This window comes from Xyrauchen texanus, chromosome 11 (genome assembly GCF_025860055.1).
Source record: "Xyrauchen texanus isolate HMW12.3.18 chromosome 11, RBS_HiC_50CHRs, whole genome shotgun sequence".
In the NCBI taxonomy this organism is placed as follows: Eukaryota; Metazoa; Chordata; class Actinopteri; order Cypriniformes; family Catostomidae; genus Xyrauchen; species Xyrauchen texanus.
The window spans coordinates 310,485-330,484 of NC_068286.1; the positions used below are offsets into that span (position 1 = coordinate 310,485).

At 40.6% G+C, this 20,000-nt stretch overlaps 2 protein-coding genes across 2 annotated transcripts in view; one reads left to right on the forward strand and one right to left on the reverse strand.

Annotated features, from left to right (window-relative positions):
* The window catches only part of LOC127651975 (uncharacterized), a 50,480-nt gene extending 49,164 nt beyond the window's left edge, over positions 1-1,316 (forward strand). Inside the window, exons 50-51 of the mRNA XM_052138043.1 lie at positions 1-791; positions 908-1,316. The exon at positions 1-791 is cut by the window's left edge and continues 146 nt beyond it. Of these exons, the coding sequence (XP_051994003.1) occupies positions 1-791; positions 908-984 (868 nt within the window). The 3' untranslated portion in view covers positions 985-1,316. The remainder of the gene's footprint in view (positions 792-907) is intronic.
* LOC127652205 (zinc finger protein 501-like) overlaps positions 1-20,000 on the reverse strand; it is a 277,426-nt gene that overhangs the window by 141,883 nt on the left and 115,543 nt on the right. The gene's annotated exons all lie outside the window — the stretch shown is intronic.

Here is a 20,000-nt window from a genome sequence, read left to right on the forward strand (position 1 = left end):
CCGAGCTGACCCTTCCACACCTGTCACCATCCAACCCAATACCAGCTTCCCCAACACCAGCTTCCCCAACGCCAGCTTCCCCAACACCAGTTTCCCCAACGCCAGCTTCCCCAACACCAGCTCACCAACCACCAGTTTACCCAACACCAGCTCATCCAACACCAGCTTACCCAACACCAGCTTCCCCAATGCCAGCTCACCCAACACCAGCTCACCAACCACCAGCTTACCCAACACCAGCTTACCCAACGCCAGCTCATCCAACGCCAGCTCACCCAACGCCAGCTCACCAACCACCAGCATACCAAAGGCCAGCTTACCCAACACCAGCTTACCCAATGGCAGTTTACCCAACGCCAGCTCACCCAACGCCAGCTTCCCCAATGCCAGCTTACCCAATGCCAGCTTACCCAATGCCAGCTCACCAACCACCAGCATACCAAAGGCCAGCTTACCCAACACCAGCTTACCCAATGGCAGTTTACCCAACGCCAGCTCACCCAACGCCAGCTTCCCCAATGCCAGCTTACCCAATGCCAGCTTACCCAATGCCAGCTCACCAACCACCAGCATACCAAAGGCCAGCTTACCCAACACCAGCTTACCCAATGGCAGTTTACCCAACGCCAGCTCACCCAACGCCAGCTTCCCCAATGCCAGCTTATCCAACGCCAGCTTACCCAATGCCAGCTTACCCAACACCACCACCAACAGCAGCAGCAGCAGCAGCAATAACAATGCACAGACTACAGCTCTCAGCCAGTCAGCTTCAAGCACTGATGCCGAACACGGTAAAGCCACGCCCACTCCAACTGTTTATATCATATACATATAAAACTGATGTAAAGCTCAACCTATGTGTTTATGTGTGTTTGTGTGTGTGTGTGTGTGTGTTTGTGTGTTTCAGGTTCTGCGTCAGTGCTTCATCTTGCTTCAAGCGTGTGGTTCATCACATCCTGTGTTTGGCTGCTGACTTTCACATAATACATAATCAATGACCTCAATGTTAGTAATAATTAAGATCAACCAACAATGATATAACATCAACATTAGAAATCAATAATATCAATATTAGAAATCAATAAGATCAATATAAGTAATGAAAGATCTCAATATCTGTCGATTTTAGTGATTGTTTTATAATTTAACATTTTAACTGCTGTTTAGTTCTCATTTTAATGAATGTAAAGTGTACTTATATATGCAAATTTATTTAATTTAGTCTAATTATATTGTTTACATTTGATTTGTGAAGAATATTTTATGAAGGAAATCATGTTTGTTAGAGTAATAAATTGTCTTGTGCTGTTCTGTATGTCAATAGCTAAATATTATTTTCAAATTAACTGTCAGTATATACTTAATTTTCTGTTTTAATCAATAAAATACATTTTCAGCTCATGATAAGGCATATTTGTATTATTTCTAATTTGTTCTGCATATGTTGTTTTTATACACATGTTTGTGTGTAATTTAAGATATCTGATACAGGTGTTAAACTGCCGTTGAGATCAATGAGGATATATTACACATAATCAGCAGAATTTCAACAGTACAGCTGTTATAAAAAAACAAAACAATAAATGGAAGTAGTAAAAATATTGAGTAATTGTATTGGACAACACACATTTAAATATATTGTATACATTTGTAACATTTAAAACAAAAGTTACCTGAATACATGTTGTGACAGCTTGAAACATCCCTTCAAGATCTATAAAAAAGCCCCGATCATCAGCGGTAGGTGCGTCAAATCAACCTTTGTCCCTGAATTTCTGCTAAAACAATAATGACTCTTCCTAATTTATCTTTAATCTTTGAGACATTTGAATTGTAGATATTTACTTATCAATGTAATGACTCCCCTGCTCTTACTCGAGCCAGCACTAAAGAAAACATGTCCACCCCATATCTTACCAAATGTTTCAGCTTCCTGTGGGGAAAGATGCATTTCTTCTTATGATTAAGAAGAGAAAAAACCTTCCTTCTTTTCATGGGATGCCCCAAACCCATTCACATTCTACGTGGAGAGACAATCCACTCATATTAACATTTTACATTTTGACAAATAAGAAAAAATAGATGTGTGTCAAAAACAAAATTATAAACACCACATTCCAACATCAAACCCTGAACTTCTCCCAGAACAAAACAAACAGAAAAAAGAAAAACGGGCTCATTAACCCCACGCATGGAAGCACCAACCAGCGTCCATCCCTCTAAACTCAAACTGTCCATATTTCCATGTTTTATGGGGACTTTCCATTGACATAATGGTTTTTATACTGTACAAACTATATATTCTATCCCTTAAACCTAACACAACCCCTAAACCCAATACATCCCCTAAACCCAACACAAATCCTAAACCCAACACATCCCCTAAACCCAACACATCCCCTAACCCTAACACAACCCCTAACCCTAACACAACCCCTAAACCCAACACAACCCCTAAACCCAACACAACCCCTAAACCCAATACATCCCCTAAACCCAACACAATCCTAAACCCAACACATCCCTAAACCCAACACATCCCTAACCCTAACACAACCCCTAACCCTAACACAACCCCTAAACCCAACACAACCCTAACCTAACACACCCTAAACCCAACACAACCCCTAAACCCAACACAACCCTAACCCTAACACACCCTAACCTAACACATCCCTAAACCCAACACAACCCCTAACCCCAACACAACCCTAAACCCAGCACAATCCCTAAACCTAACACAACCCTACACCCAGTCCCTAAACCCAACCCAACACCTAAACCCAACCATCCCCTAAACCCAACATATCCCTTAACCCTAACACATCCTCTAAACCTAACACAACCCCTAAACCCAACACAACCCCTAAACCCAACACATCCCCTAAACCCAACACATCCCCTAAACCCAACCCAACCCAACCCTTAAACCCAACACATCCCCTAAACCTAACAAAACCCCTAAACTTAACACAACCCCTAAACCTAACACATCCCCTAAACCCAACACAAATCCTAAACCCAACACAACCCCTAAACGTAACACATCCCCTAAACCCAACACAAATCCTAAACCCAACACAACCCCTAAACGTAACACATCCCCTAAACCCAACACAAATCCTAAACCCAATGCAACCCCTACACCCAACCCAACCCCTAACCCTAACACAACCACTAACCCCAACACAACCACTAACCCCAACACAACCCCTAACCCCAACACAACCACTAACCCCAACACAACCCCTAAACCTAACACAATCCCTAAACCCAACAAAACCCCTAAACGTAACACATCTCCTAAACCCAACACAAATCCTAAACCCAACACATCCCCTAAACCCAACACATCCCCTAACCCTAACACAACCCCTAACCCTAACACAACCCCTAAACCCAACACAACCCCTAAACCCAACACAACCCCTAACCCTAACACAACCCCTAAACCCAACACAACCCCTAAACCCAACACAACCCCTAACCCTAACACAACCCCTAAACCCAACACATCCCCTAAACCCAACACAACCCCTAACCCCAACACAACCCCTAAACCCAACACAATCCCTAAACCTAACACAACCCCTACACCCAACCCGTCCCCTAAACCCAACCCAACACCTAAACCCAACCATCCCCTAAACCCAACATATCCCTTAACCCTAACACATCCTCTAAACCTAACACAACCCCTAAACCCAACACAACCCCTAAACCCAACACATCCCCTAAACCCAACACATCCCCTAAACCCAACCCAACCCAACCCTTAAACCCAACACATCCCCTAAACCTAACAAAACCCCTAAACTTAACACAACCCCTAAACCTAACACATCCCCTAAACCCAACACAAATCCTAAACCCAACACAACCCCTAAACGTAACACATCCCCTAAACCCAACACAAATCCTAAACCCAATGCAACCCCTACACCCAACCCAACCCCTAACCCTAACACAACCACTAACCCCAACACAACCACTAACCCCAACACAACCCCTAACCCCAACACAACCACTAAACCTAACACAATCCCTAAACCCAACAAAACCCCTAAACGTAACACATCTCCTAAACCCAACACAAATCCTAAACCCAACACAACACCTAAACCCAACGCAACCCCTACACCCAACCCAACCCCTAACCCTAACACAACCACTAACCCCAACACAACCACTAACCCCAACACAACCCCTAAACCCAACACAACCCCTAAACCCAACACAACTCCTAAACCCAACACATCCCCTAAACCCAACACAACCCCTAAACCCAACACAACCCCTAACCCTAACACAACTCCTAAACCCAACACATCCCCTAAACCCAACACAACCCCTAAACCCAACACATCCCCTAAACCCAACACATCCCCTAACACAACACAACCCCTAAACCCTAACACATCCTCTAAACCTAACACAACCCCTAAACCCAACACAACCCCTAAACCCAACACAACCCCTAAACCAAAACCACCCCTAATCCCAACACAACCCCTAAACCTAACTCAACCCCGACACCCAACACAACCCCTAAACCCAACACACACACACAGACACACACTCTGTGTGTGTGAGAGAGAGTGTGTGTTTGAGAGAGAGAGAGTGTGTGTGTTGGGTTTTGAGAACCTTAGAAAGCGGAATAATGTCAGAATTCTTGGAATTCCTGAGCCTGAAGAAGGTCAAGATATGGTGAAATTCCTAGATCAGCTCTTCCTGAGTCTGCTTGACATAACAGGCCATAAGCTGGAAATCAAGCGAGCTCACAGCCCGATCAGTTCTGGCAATTTCTGAGATTATCCGAAAAAGATTGCGTGTTATATGAGGCGAGGAGTACGAGGAAGGCTTTCTCAGAAGAACCACAACAGAATTTGCGAAATCGACAATAGAGAAACACAATCGATTCAAGGAATGCAAGAAACTCTTACATCAATGGAAGATCGCTTTTGCACTGATGTCCCCGGCCAAATTGAGAATAGATGCTAAGGATTTCTATAAACATTTACATGCCCACAGCAAGTATTATCTTAGATAGAGACAAGGTGAGTCAACCATTTGGTTATTTTCATCTGGCCCCCAAGTGAGCTGTCTCGCTGTACATACACACAACTCTTCGAGACAGTTCTGAGAATAAAGTTACACTTTCTTTGTGTTTATTCTGCCTATTGGCTGGAGTTTTATTTATAGATTGCTTTCTGTTTTGTAATTCTGTTTCACAAAATTTGTATAGAAGCACCGGACTTGAGCAATCTGATGGGAAAGTTGTTGCGGGGATTCTCGTAGGTGTACATGGACTTATTGAGTTTAGAGGGCACTCTCCTGTGCGGGGTTCATGCGCACGTTTTCTTTCTCTTTTTTTTTTTGGTTTGGGGGGGAAGTTTGGGGTTTGATTGTTTCATTCGAGTGTTTCATTTTAGGAGGCTGGAGGTTGGCTGGAGCACCCTCTTGTCAGGAGTGGTGCTTGGAGATGGGAAGGGTGGTGGCCTTTGAGGAAGGGGATTTAGAAGAATGGGGAGGTACAATATGTTCGTGGAGAAATGGGGCAGGTATATGTCATTTATGGATATGTGATTATTCTTATAATATTTTTTATTAGATTTATTTATCAAATACATTTTATTTGTATTTATTTGTGCGTGTGTGTGTCTATATCTTTTGAGATCACTGTGATGTTGTTGGGGTCAGGGTGGGATTGGGGATTGGGAGGGGAATAAGTGGTGTTAAGATTGAATCTGTGTATATATGTTTTGTTTTATGGTGTTCATTTATGTGAATCAATAAAAAATTGTTAATCTGAAAAAATGTGTAATTTCCATCAGCTTCATTTCCAGCACAGAATTATATTAAACACAATACAGTATTTCATATGTGTTGGAAATTACACAAACATAAATCTCCTGAGATTCATGTATACACACTGCTGGACATTGTTAGTAGCCAAACAAATATAGTGATTAGGGTTCAAATGTTTTAATGAGACATTTCTTTGTTGATGTCCACAGTGATAAAAGTGTCCAAAGTTGAAGAAACATCCTCTTTAAAGCACTGTTTTAAAAAGTGCTGTTTCATAAAAATGATTATTGTAATAAAAAGCCACAGGTACAGAATTACAGACTGAAATCACATCAAATTTGTATTCTCTATATTAGTTGGACTGCAACACTTTAACAGTGTAAAGTTACAGTAATGTCATTGGTTGATTCTTTAGATTGTTGTTGCATTTGCATTAGTGGTGCAGGATGCAAAACAGTCACACATTTGTATTTGTGTTTGTCCTGCTGAGGCAGAATTACCAGAATACTGCAGAAGATTTTTACACTTCCTTTGAACTACATTCATAAACCAATCCACTTTGAATATTTGCCCTGAATGACAGTTAGATAGACAGACCGATAGATAGATAGACAGACAGACAGACAGACAGACAGACTGACAGAGAGACAGACAGACAGAGAGACTGACTGACAGATAAACAGAGAGACAGACAGACAGACTGACTGACAGATAAACAGATGGACAGACAGATTGATAGACTGACTGACTGATTGAAATATAGGTAGGTATATACTGTACTCCATACATTTCAGTTCATAGAAAAAATTAGCTTATATAAATAATTAAATTTATATTTGATATAAATTAGTGTGACCACAGACTAACCCAAACCCTAAAAGGTTTTGGCTTTTTTAGAATAAAATGTAAAAATATCTATTTCATGTGTGATTCATATTCATATTTAAGTCCAAAAATGTCAGATTTAATTCACTTTTAAGAAGAGATTAATTTGTCCTCAAGCTGTAAGTACTGTATGTTTACTGTTACTGCTGTGTTATAGTTTGATGGTTGTAGCCAAAAAACAGATAATAGACTTTGCTGTGTAAGTCAGGGGTTTTCCCTCTCTCTCTCTCAATTTCAATTTTTAATTTTAAGTAATTTATTGGCATGATTGTGTTTACATACAATATTGCCAAAGCATTAATACATAAAACAGATAATGACAAGACAAATAAGAATGATAAAATAGTAACAAATAACAATAAAGATAGAATTAAAATAAGGTGACAGGTAATGAATCAAATAAAATAAAAACTATAATAAATATATACACTATACAATATAAAATAAAATAAGCATTTAATAGGACATTATGAACATAAGAAAATAAAAGTACTGTGAATGAAATACATTAAGGCAGTAATTGGTTTCTGAGGGTGTGCAGCTCGAAAATGAATTTAGCTGCAACTGATGCATGATGGTCCTCCCCCAGTAACACCAGCATCTGATCTGATCTCCTCCAGTAACACCAGCATCTGATCTGATCTCCCCCAGTAACACCAGCATCTGATCTGATCTCCTCCAGTAACACCAGCATCTGATCTGATCTCCTCCAGTAACACCAGCATCTGATCTGATCTCCTCCAGTAACACCAGCATCTGATCTGATCTCCCCCAGTAACACCAGCATCTGATCTGATCTCCTCCAGTAACACCAGCATCTGTTCTGATCTCCCCCAGTAACACCAGCATCTGTTCTGATCTTCCCCAGTAACACCAGCATCTGATCTGATCTCCCCCAGTAACACCTGCATCTGATCTGATCTCCCCCAGTAACACCAGCATCTGATCTGATCTCCCCCAGTAACACCAGCATCTGATCTGTTCTCCCCAGTAACACCAGCATCTGTTCTGATCTCCCCAGTAACACCTGCATCTGATCTGATCTCCCCAGTAACACCAGCATCTGATCTGATCTCCCCAGTAACACCTGCATCTGATCTGATCTCCCCCAGTAACACCAGCATCTGATCTGATCTCCCCCAGTAACACCAGCATCTGATCTGTTCTCCCCCAGTAACACCAGCATCTGTTCTGTTCTCCCCCAGTAACACCAGCATCTGATCTGATCTCCCCCAGTAACACCAGCATCTGATCTGATCTCCTCCAGTAACACCAGCATCCGATCTGATCTCCTCCAGTAACACCAGCATCCGATCTGATCTCCCCCAGTAACACCAGCATCTGTTCTGTTCTCCCCCAGTAACACCAGCATCTGATCTGATCTCCTCCAGTAACACCAGCATCTGATCTGATCTCCCCCAGTAACACCAGCATCTGTTCTGTTCTCCCCCAGTAACACCAGCATCTGTTCTGTTCTCCCCCAGTAACACCAGCATCTGTTCTGTTCTCCCCCAGTAACACCAGCATCTGATCTGATCTCCCCCAGTAACACCAGCATCTGATCGGTTTCTGCTGAACTGGAAAACTGTGGCATGAGGTTTGAGAGTTTGTGGAGGTATTTCTCTCTCAACTCTGTAAATTTCTCACAGTGAAGGAGAAAGTGTGTCTCTGTCTCGACCTCACCCGTGTCACAGTGAGCACAGACTCGTTCTTCCTTTGGAAGCCATGTTTGTCTGTGTCGGTCTTTTTCTGTGTTCAGACTGTGATCACTGAGTCTGTATTTGGAGAGGATCCGTCTCTGTTTTGGATCTCTTACAGTGTGCAGATATTCTGCCAGATTATATGTTCTGTTTAGGGTCTGATAACATTCCAGTTTGCTTTGGTTTTTACTTTCATTTTCCCAATGGTCCAAATATGAATTTTTGCTTTCTTTTATGATTTGGTTTATTCTGATTTGGTTTAGTTCAGCTCTGCTGGTCTGAAACTGGTGTTTGTTAGTTGTTAGTGGGTTTGTGAGTTTTCTGTTTTTAGGCTTCAGCTCTTGGGTTTTAAGGGCTTCATGTTGCAGTGTGTTAGGGGAACTTGAATTTAGGTGTGCCCAAAATTTGAGGGATGGTTTTTCAATATGTATAATAAGGGGGTATCTGCCTAGTTCGGCCCGGCATGCATTAGTAGGTGTTCTTCTCTGAACTGTTCGAATGTGTTTGTCCCATCTCATGTAATCTGCCAGACAGAGTGGACCCCAAACCTCACATCCGTACAGGGCAATAGGCATTATAATACGATCAAAGATCTTACACCAGATTGTTACAGGAATGTCAATTTGGGTAAATTTGCCCTTAATAGCACAGAATGCTCTTCTAGCTTTCTCTTTTAGTGCATTCACTGCCAGACCAAAACCCCCTGAAGCACTGATGTTTAGACCGAGGTAGTCGTAGGGTCGGGTGTGTTCTATTGCAGTGTTCCCCAGAGTGAATGTGTATCTGCTGTCCTGTAATCTGGCTTTTTTCTGGAAAATCATAATCTTTGTTTTTTTCAGATTGACTGTCAGGGCCCAGTTCTGCCAGTAGTTCTCCAGCAGGTCCAGGTGCTGCTGTAGCCCTTGTGCAGTAGCTGACAGCAGCACCAGATCATCTGCATAGAGAAGAAATTTAACTTCAGAATGATTTAGAGTAAGACCGGGTGTTGCAGATTGTTCCAGTAGCACTGCTAACTCATTAATGTACATGTTGAACAGAGTTGGACCATCATGCCAAATGGAATCAAATGCTTTTTTTAAATCAACAAAGCATGCATACATTTTGCCTTTGCTTTTTAGATGCACGTGCTGGTTGACTATCGTGTGTAGCGTGTGAATGTGGTCGGTGGTGCGGTGGTTTGGTAGGAATCCAATCTGACTCTTACTCAAGACATTGTGCTTGGTAAGGAAAGCCTGTATCCGGGTGTTCAGGATAGAGCAGCAAGTCTTCCCCAGATTGCTGCTCACACAAATGCCTCTGTAGTTATTGGGGTCGAATTTGTCTCCGCTCTTATATAATGGGTGTATTAAGCCCATACTCCAGGTGTCAGGAAAATAGCCAGACTGCAGAACCAGATTGAAGAGTTTTAACAAGGCCTCCTGCATTACTGCTGGACTGTGCTTCAGCATTTCTGTTCCAATGTTGTCTAAACCACATGCCTTTCTGGGTTTTAGTTTATTAAGTGCATCTGCCAGTTCTTCTCTGCTAATCTGATAGTCTAAAGGATTTTGGTTATTTTTTATTGTAGATTCCAATTGACTCTTCTGGAGAAATTTCTTTGAATAAGTTTTTAAAATAGTCTTTCCATAATTCTCCATTTAATTATTTTTTTTTTTATGCATTTGGCAGACGCTTTTATCCAAAGCGACTTACAGTGCACTTATTACAGGGACAATCCCCCCGGAGCAACCTGGAGTTAAGTGCCTTGCTCAAGGACACAATGGTGGTGACTGTGGGGGTTAAACAAGCAACATTCTGATTAACAGTTTACCAGTTACGTGGTTTAGACCACTACACCACCACCACTTCCATACGTGCATTTTGTATGGCTATGTCCTGACTGTGTTGTTTATTCAGACTGTTCCATTTCTCCCAGAACTGATTATTATTAATTGAGTCTTCAATTTCATTAAGAGTGTGGTTTAGGTGTTGTTGCTTTTTGTGGTGTATTGTATTTTTATAATCCCTGAGTGCTTCCCAATAGATTTGTCTGGTTTCAGATTTGTGTGGCTCTCTGTGTTTTTGGATAGAGATCTGTCTGAGCAGTTTTCTTGTTTGTACAGAGTAAATTTGCTTTGATTGAGCACCTTTGATAAATGTAATTTATTTGTTGTACTGCGGAATTTATGTCGATCTTGTTAGCCATTAACCGTGTTGTTTGAAATCTATTGATTAGGTTGGACATTTCTTTGGAGCTAATTGCACTAAGGAATTCGGACTCATATTTTGGGGATCATTTGTATGTTGGGTTTAGATTGGACAGGTTGTTGGGCCCTTGGTCTGTTCTATGGTGTTGGATTGTCTTTAGGAACACATTAATTTGACAGTGGTCTGAAAAGGTAGACTGTGGTCTGACAGTGAATGCACGTATGTAGGAGGGGTCCATGTCTGTAATGACATAGTCGACTACACTAGCCCCAAGAGCTGAGCAGTATGTGAATCAACCTTAAGAGTCCCCTCGGATCCTACCATTAAGCATATACAGACCCAGGCCTCGACAGAGACACAATAACTCCTTACCGTTTTTGTTGACTGTACTGTCCGGATTGTTCCGTGTTGTAGTGGTGGGGGTTAGATGTGTGTTGGCTTTCAGTATGTGGTTATTCCCGTGGGTATCTATAATGTCCGGTTCTGAACCTGTCCTTGCATTTAGATTCCCACATAACATCACATTCCCCTAAGTCTGGAATTGGCTGGTTTCCATCTGAAGCTGATTAAAATGATTGTCCTTGTAGTACGGAGACTCTGGTGGAGGTATGTAGGCTGCACAGATGTAAGGATTATCTCAGTCTATGATGCATTTTTTAAGTTTAAGCCAAACATGTGATGAGTCTTTTTTCATGATTGATAGGCTGTTTTTTAAAGTCTATTTGTACCAAATGATGACCCCACCAGAGTCTCATCCGCGTTTCACGTTACAGTTTTATGTGATGGTAACAATCTTTCCCTGTATCCTAAAGGGCAGTGACTGTCCATGTCTGATCTGCACCATGTTTCTTGCAGAATAATGATGTCCTGGTTATAAATGTTTTTCAGGAACTCTGTTTTTAAAGTCTTGGCCCCTAAGATTGTGGAGTAGAGGCCTTGAATATTCCAAGAGCTTATAGTGAAGGAAGTCATAATTAAATAAAGTGAGGTGTTTTGGTGGCCAGATGGCTTACCCCAGTATTCTACAGATGAGATGTTGAAGATGTTTCACCTCTGTAATGTCTGAGGAGTCTGTGTGTATTTTGCCCTTCACTACATCAGCATAAGTGAGCTGCTGTGATTGCGGAAAGGGATGTGCTGTTCTGTCCGGTGCCTCCTGTTGTTGTGTGTGAGGGTTCATGTTTGTAGGATGACTGGAGCTGGGCTGAGAGTTTGGTTGGGCTTCAGTGTGTTGTGGTCTGGTTGGTTGCTCTCTTCTTATTGGAGTGTGTCTGGTTTTTGGCCCCCTTTGTGTAATTGAAAGTTGGTTGCCGCGATGACTGTTGGAACTTGTAAGCCGGCGTTGTGAGGATGCAGATTGGGAATTTCTGCAGAGAAATGAATCTTTTAGGTTTTTAGCAAAGACTCTTACACTCTCCTGGCTTAGGTGCACATGATCATATAAATCCTCAGTCGTTAGACTCGGGTGGTGGGCAACGTTGATGGGCGTAAGGCTGGAACATGCAGTTGTTATCCTCTGGTTGATGCTATTGATCAGATTGGCAGGGTAGTCCTTCCTGTGTAGCAGGGTTGAGATGGTGATGTTTGCCTGCGGGAATTCCCTGCAAGCCTTCTTAGCCACTCTTATGACATCTCTACATACTCCTTCAGTGCAGTGTGAACACAGTCTGTCCTCTCTGGGTCTCCGGTTCTGTCTGTGTCGACCCGTCTCTACAGACTCCTTCAGTACAGTCTGAACACAGTCTGTCCTCTCTGGGTCTCCGGTTCTGTCTGTGTCGACCCGTCTCTACAGACTCCTTCAGTACAGTGTGAACACAGTCTGTCCTCTCTGGGTCTCCGGTTCTGTCTGTGTCAACCCGTCTCTACAGACTCCTTCAGTACAGTGTGAACACAGTCTGTCCTCTCTGGGTCTCCGGTTCTGTCTGTGTCGACCCGTCTCTACAGACTCCTTCAGTGCAGTGTGAACACAGTCTGTCCTCTCTGGGTCTCCGGTTCTGTCTGTGCTCGAATCCGCTCTCTACAGACTCCTTCAGTGCAGTGTGAACACGGTCTGTCCTCTCTGGGTCTCCGGTTCTGTCTGTGTCGACCCGTCTCTACAGACTCCTTCAGTGCAGTGTGAACACGGTCTGTCCTCTCTGGGTCTCCTGCGGTTCTGCTCCTGTGCTGCGAGCCCTGCTCTCTACGAGACTCCTTCAGTACAGTGTGAACACAGTCTGTCCTCTCTGGGTCTCCGGTTCTGTCTGTGTTGACCCGTCTCTACAGACTCCTTCAGTACAGTGTGAACAAAGTCTGTCCTCTCTGGGTCTCTAGTTCTGTCTGTGTCGACCCGTCTCTACAGACTCCTTCAGTACAGTGTGAACACAGTCTGTCCTCTCTGGGTCTCCGGTTCTGTCTGTGTCGACCCGTCTCTACATACTCCTTCAGTGCAGCATGAACAAAGTCTGTCCTCTCTGGGTCTCCGGTTCTGTCTGTGTCGACCCGTCTCTACAGACTCCTTCAGTACAGTGTGAACACAGTCTGTCCTCTCTGGGTCTACAGACAGACTGTGCTCACTCAGACGATACTTTGACAGTGGTTTTCTTGTCCAAAGTCTATAATATGGATCAGATATGGTGCCAATTTTTAATCAGGCTTGATTCTGTGGAAGTAGTTTAATTTGTGTACTTGTATGTCTTTGTGCTGCCAAATTTCAACAGGGATTTTATCTCATGATTTATAATGTAATTTATATTTGGGGCCCCAGCTTTGTCAGTCAGATCTTCTGTTGCCAAATCAAACTGTCCTGAAGCAGAGATTGTAAAACCCAAATAATTGTAGTGGTTGTCATGATGAAGGATTGTTCCCCCGATTGTGAATATATATCTATTGCTCATAATGCGATTTTTTTTCTGAAAGATCATGACTTTGGACTTCTCCATGTTTAATGGTAAAGCCCAATCTCTGCTATATGTTTCTAAAATGGAGAGGCTTTGATGTAGTCCCTCTTCATTAGGGGACAGCAGCAGGAGGTCGTCAGCGTAAAGGAGGCATTTGATTTCTCTGCCATCTAAGATCAGTCCAGGGCAAGATGAGTTTTGAAGGGTTGTGGCCAGTTCATTAATATAGATATTAAATAGAGTTGGGCTGAGGCTGCAGCCTTGACGAACTCCCTTGGTCTGATTGAAATAATTGGTTCTTTTGTCATTAATCTTCACGCAGCATTTATTTTCAGTGTACATGTCTTTTATGACATCATATGTCTTTCCTCCGATGCCACTCTGGAAGAGTTTCAGGAAGAGTCCGTCATGTCAAACACAATCAAAGGCCTTTTTAAAGTCAATGAAGCAGCCGAATATTTTGCCTTGTTTTGTTTGCTGAACATATTTTTGAATAAGTGAGTGAAGTGTGTAGATGTGATTAGTTGTTCTCTGTTTAGGCATGAATCCAATCTGACATTTATTTAGTGTGTTGTGTTCTTGAATGAAGTTCACTAATCTGTTGTTTATAATGCAACAGAAGAGTTTCCCGAGGTTGCTGCTGACTGTAATGCCCCTGTAATTATTGGGGTTGTACTTGTCCCCTTCTTTGAGAATTGGTGTTATTTGATTTTTCTTCCAATTCTAAGGAAAGTGTCCTGATTTTAATAAGAGATTGAATAATTTAAGAATAGCATCTTTCAGTTTGGGGCTGCTGTGTTTCAGCATCTCATTATATATTCCATCCAAGCCACAAGATTTTATATTTTTTAGGGATTTCATCCTTTCAGTCAGTTCATTTAAATATATGGGGGCGTCCAAATGGTTAATTACTCTTAATTACCATAATCTCTCTCTCTCTCTCTGTCTCTCTCTCTCTGCGTGTGGGTTACATGCTGGGAGCGGAAGTGTAGTGTGGGGTGTGAGAGCAGCACGTTTGAATTTGGTTTCAAGTTTGAATTCTTTTTCTGTGTTTATTGAATTTTTGTTGGGTTGTTTGGTTTATTTTTTCACATTTCTTTTTTTAGTTTAAGAAAACAAATTTTTTTTTTGCTGTGATTTCATTCGTTTGATTAAGGCCATGGCGTCTCTCTCAGGTGAGGGGACGCCGGGGTTATCTATCAAGAATGGATGTAAAGTTTTCTCCGATCAAGCGTTTACAGTAGAAGACATACTTTTAGTAATGGGCGAGATTGTAGGGCTCGAAAATATAGCATCGGCCTACAGAATGAACAAGGCAGTGGTTGTGTTTTTAAAAGATGAAAAATTCGTAAACAGCCTGGTTGAAAATGGAATTGTTGTTGCTGATTCCCTGGTGCAAGTAACGCCTTTGCGCGCACCTGCTACCAGGGTTACCATTTCAAACGCGCCGCCATTTATCTCCAATGAGCAAATTCTAAAAGAATTGAGTCGCTTTGGAAAGTTTGCTGGATCCATTAAAATGTTGCCACACGGGTGTAAAAACGGAGCATTAAAACACGTGATGTCTTTTCGAAGACAAGTATTCATGTTTTTGAATGCGCAATCTAAGGAATTGGATATCTCGTTTCGCATTAAACAAGGGGACAGTTCCTATATGATTTTTGCAATGACAGATAGCTTGCGTTGTTTTGAATGTGGTGATTTAGGACATAAGAAGTTCACATGCCCACATAAGAAACAAGCAGAAAATGAAAAGAACGACGGGAATCATGATAAGCAATCGGTTCAAAGCGATAAAAACGAAAATCAAAACAAAGAAAAGCGGCCTACAGTTGTAAAGGAGGTAATGATTCCAGTGGGGTTAATGATAAGGATTCGGAGGCTACAGTTTCGGCAGGGGAACCCAGTGTTACTCCTCAGACCGGTTCTCCACCCGAGATGAGTGCTTTAGATCCAAGTTCAAAGTCAGAGGTGAGTGAGTTTATTTAATCTATGCGAGCTGGTGATAATGCTGTAGGTCCGACTGTTATGATGGACGAAGATGTTGAGGTTAAGGATAAGGAAATTGCTGATGATGATGAGGTTGCGAGTATTAGCGGGTTACAGAATAACGTGCTTATGGAGAGTGGAAACAGCGATGAAGAAGGGGAAGATTGTGACAACTGTTCAGAGTATTCTGAGATAGATTGTTTCAGTCGAAGAGTTAAATGAGTTTCTGGATTTAACTAAAGGGAAAAAGGTTGAGGTTGCAACATTTTTCCCCGATGTTAATAAGTTTATCAAATCAGTGGCGATAGCTCAGAGGACGATGGGCTATGAGGTCATTTCAAAACAGAAACGATTTCGGCTGAAAAAGTTTCTAACAAATGTATGTAAAACTTAAAGAAATACCGTAAAATTGTCAAAATGGAAAAAATAAAGCACATGGGTGTGGGAACTATTCTAATTTTTTAGTGTTTTTTCCCCTCTCCCCTGCCATGCAGATTCTTAGACTAGGATCATTAAATGTGAACGGGTTGAGGGATGGAGGAAAAAGGTTTTACTTTCTGAGTTTCTTAGGCTTAAAGATTCAGAAGTAATATTTTTACAAGAAACCCATAGTGATACAAAAAATGAATCTGAGTTAAAGTTGTGGTGGGAAGGAAAGCTATGGTTAAGCCAGGGCACAAATGTTAGTGCAGGTGTAGCCATTTTATTTTCAACTCACCTTAATGTCAATATTTTATCAGAAATGGAAATAGAGAGAGGACGTATTATGATGGTGAAAGCTAAAGTTGAAAATCAGATATTCGTTTTTATAAATATTTATGCTCCAAATAAAGGGTCAGATAGAATTATCATGTTTAGAAAATTAGGAGAGTTTTTAAAAAGCTATACTTTAGATGGTATGTTAATCATTGGAGGGGATTGGAATTGTTCTCTTAATTTTCTTTTACATAGGAATAATGAGGAACCACATCCTGTATCAGTTGCTGTTTTAAAAAGTATTATAGTTCAGAATGGATTGGTAGATGTATGGAGAGACAGGAATAAAGAGATGAAGCAATATACATGGACAAAAGTTTCGCAGGGAATGATGAGGGTAGCAAGGCTGGACAGGTTTTACGTCAAGTGTGTTGAAAATAATAGAATAATGGGGTGTGATATTTTTCCATGTTGTCTATCAGATCACAATGTTATTACAGTTAATATTGTTTTGACACAAGCTAGATTTAAAAATCCATATTGGAAATGTAATGTTGCATTGTTGAAAGAAAAAGAGTTCATTGAGAAATTTGAAATGAATGGAGGAATTTCTCTAAGAAAAAGGAATTTGCTAATTTGATACAATGGTGGGAAATAGGAAAGACGCAAATAAAGATATTTTGTCAGCAGTATACATGTTTTTCAACAAGAAATATAAAACAAAACATTTCTGAAATAGAACAAGATATTTCACACATCACATCTGGTATGAATGCATCTTCAGCTGGCATGTTGGGTGAAAAGAATCGAGATCTAGAAGATTTGTTGCAAGTGCGGGCAAAAGGGGCCCTGATAAGATCTCGTTTTATGTCTGTACATGAGATAGATGCTCCTACTGCATATTGTTTTAATTTAGAAAAAGTGTCAAAGCAAAAAAATGAAATGTATTGTTTGACAAAACCTGATGGACGAAAGACTTTTGATGCAAGAGAAATGAGAAAGATTGCGGTGGACTTTTATTCAAACTTGTATAGAAAAGAAGAAACAGAGACTGAATGTGTGTCAAAGATACTGCAGCAGTTGCCTTCTCTCACTAAAACACAGAGTGAGAATTTGGACAGTTCTGTATCATTTGAGGAGTTAACTGATGCCGTGAAGCAGATGAAGCCTGGTAGAGCACCTGGAATCGATGGACTATCAGTGGACTTTTTTAAAGCTATGTGGAACTACATTGGAAAAGACTTTTATGAGGTGATCCAAGAGTGTTTTAAAGAAAAACGCCTTCCCACAAGTTGCCAATGGGCAGTATTAACACTATTACCTAAAAAGGTGACTTGAGTGATCTTAAAAACTGGAGACCTGTGTCAATTCTAACAACTGACTATAAGCTAATAGCTAAAGTGTTGGCAAATGGGCTGAAAACTGTATTAGGAGATGTAATACATCAAGATCAATCTTACTGCATTCCAGAAAGATCCATTTCTGATAACATTTTTATGATCAGAGACATTTTAGATTACTCTAAACTATATGAAGTGAATGTTGGCTTTCTGTTCCTGGATCAGGAAAAAGCATTCGATAGAGCAGATCATGGTTTTCTGTATGATACAATAAGTGCTTTTGGGTTTGGAGATGGTTTTATTTCTTGGATCAAACTCCTATATATGAATGCCTCTTGTATTTTAAAAATAGGGGGTGGGTTAAGTAAACCAATAAGTTTGCTTAAAGGTATTAGGCAAGGATGCCCATTGTCTGGTCAGTTATACGCCTTAGCAGTGGAACCACTCCTATGTATATTAAGAAAAGAACTGTTTGGGTTAAATATTGATGAAAAATCCAATGTTTTTAAGTTAACAGCATATGCAGATGATATTACTGTAATTGTGAAAGATCAAAGAGATGTTGATGTTGTTATTTACAGTATCTCTTTATATGAGAGAGCATCGTCTGCAAAACTGAACTGGAGCAAAACGGAAGCATTTTGGTGCAATGATAAATACTGTCATGTCAATGCAAAACCCGTTATCCCTGGAAATGGGAAATGGGAAAAGGATGGATTTAAGTTTTTAGGCATCTTTTTAGGTTCAGAAATATATCAAAGAAAAAACTGGGAAGGTGTTAAAGATAAAATTTGTAATAGATTATCAAAATGGAATTGATATTACCTCAATTATCATATAGAGGGAGAGTGCTGGTTGTAAATAATCTTGCTGCCTCTAGCTTATGGCATAAATTAATTGTGTTAAACCCACCAGAGGAACTCATTAGGGAAATTTAAAGAGTGTTGGTAAATTTCTTTTGGAACGGACAACACTGGCTAAGAGAATCAGTTCTGTATCTGCAGTTAAGTGAGAGAGGCCAAGGCCTTATGGACATTAAGTCCAAGGTAGCTGCGTTTAGACTGCAGATTGTACAGACTCCTATATAATCAGCCTCAGAACTGGACAAAAATAGCTTGTGCTTTACTAAAAAGAGTTGGGCGTATGAACTTGGATAGACACCTATTTTTAATGAATTTGAAAGAAGTGGATTTTAATGGACTCTCTTCTTTTTATGCATCAGTCAGTTAAATACGTGGCAAATATTTATTGTTAAAAGAGACCTGTCTGAGGTAAGCTATGAGTGGGTTCCTTAAGAACCTTTGGTTTTTAATCCTCTTTTATCCAGTGGGATGTTACAATCGAAAGGTGTCTGCTCAAGCTTGGTTAAAGCAGGAATATGTCAAATATGTCATCTTCGGTCAAGGGACAAATGGATTTCTGCAGAAAAACTGGCCTCGAAGATTGGTATTCATTCTGTTGAAAAATGATTAGCTGAGATACAGGAGTCTTTTATTATATTACCTGTGCAAGAACAAACGGTGGAGACTGTATTCCCCAGCATCAGCGTGGGTGTAAATGTAGGAGATTGGCAGGAGGTGGATGGAAGATTATTTTCGTTTACAACACCTGAAATCGGTCTCTTTGAAACTATATCTAAGAAGTCATTTTATCTTGTTTGTGTAAAATATTTAAATTTAAGAGCACTGCAAGATCTTCCAGAGACCAAATGGGTTAATTTTGTTGAATCGGGGGCCTCTCCAAAAGGGTGTTGGAGGACTTTGTATAAAAAACCAATTGAGAAAAGAAGTGGAGATTTGCAATGGAGAATTTCTCATTGGATTTGTTATAAAGTGCATCTAAATTCTTTGCAAGGAGAAGAGTGTGTGTTTTGTGGTCTACCAGAAACAGTTTCTCACATATGTATTGGCTGTACTAGGCTATTGGGAATTCTGGGTGTGTTAAAAGACTTGAGCTATAATTTTGGTTTTATGTTTACAAATAGTTTTTTTATTTTTGGACCCAAATATAGCACCTCGAATAAAAGTAAAATTGTTTTGATTAATGTTTATTCAGTAAGGCCAAAATGGCAATTTGGCTGACAAGAAAGAGAAAAATGCAGTTGAATAGTGACACTGCTCCTTTGAACATGTTCAGAGCTCTGGTTAAAAGTAGACCAGTTATGGAGTATAAGTATTATGAACTGGTGAATGATACTGAATCTTTCTTCTATTTATGGGGTGTTGAAAATATTTTATGTAAACCCAATGAAGAGGGAGGATGTAATGTATTGTTGTAAAATAAGCCGTTTTTTTATATATATATTTATTTTTATTATTTTAGTAGCATTACGTATTTATGAAGTAATGTGCTAAAGGTGTATGTATGTTTTGGTGTTAATGGTTTGTAATTAAAGAGATGTTGAAAAGTCAAAGTCTCTCTCTCTCTCTCTCTCTCTCTCTCTCTCTCAATTCAATTCAATTCAATTTGCTTTATTGGCATGACAAAAATACATTTTGTATTGCCAAAGCTTTTTAAAA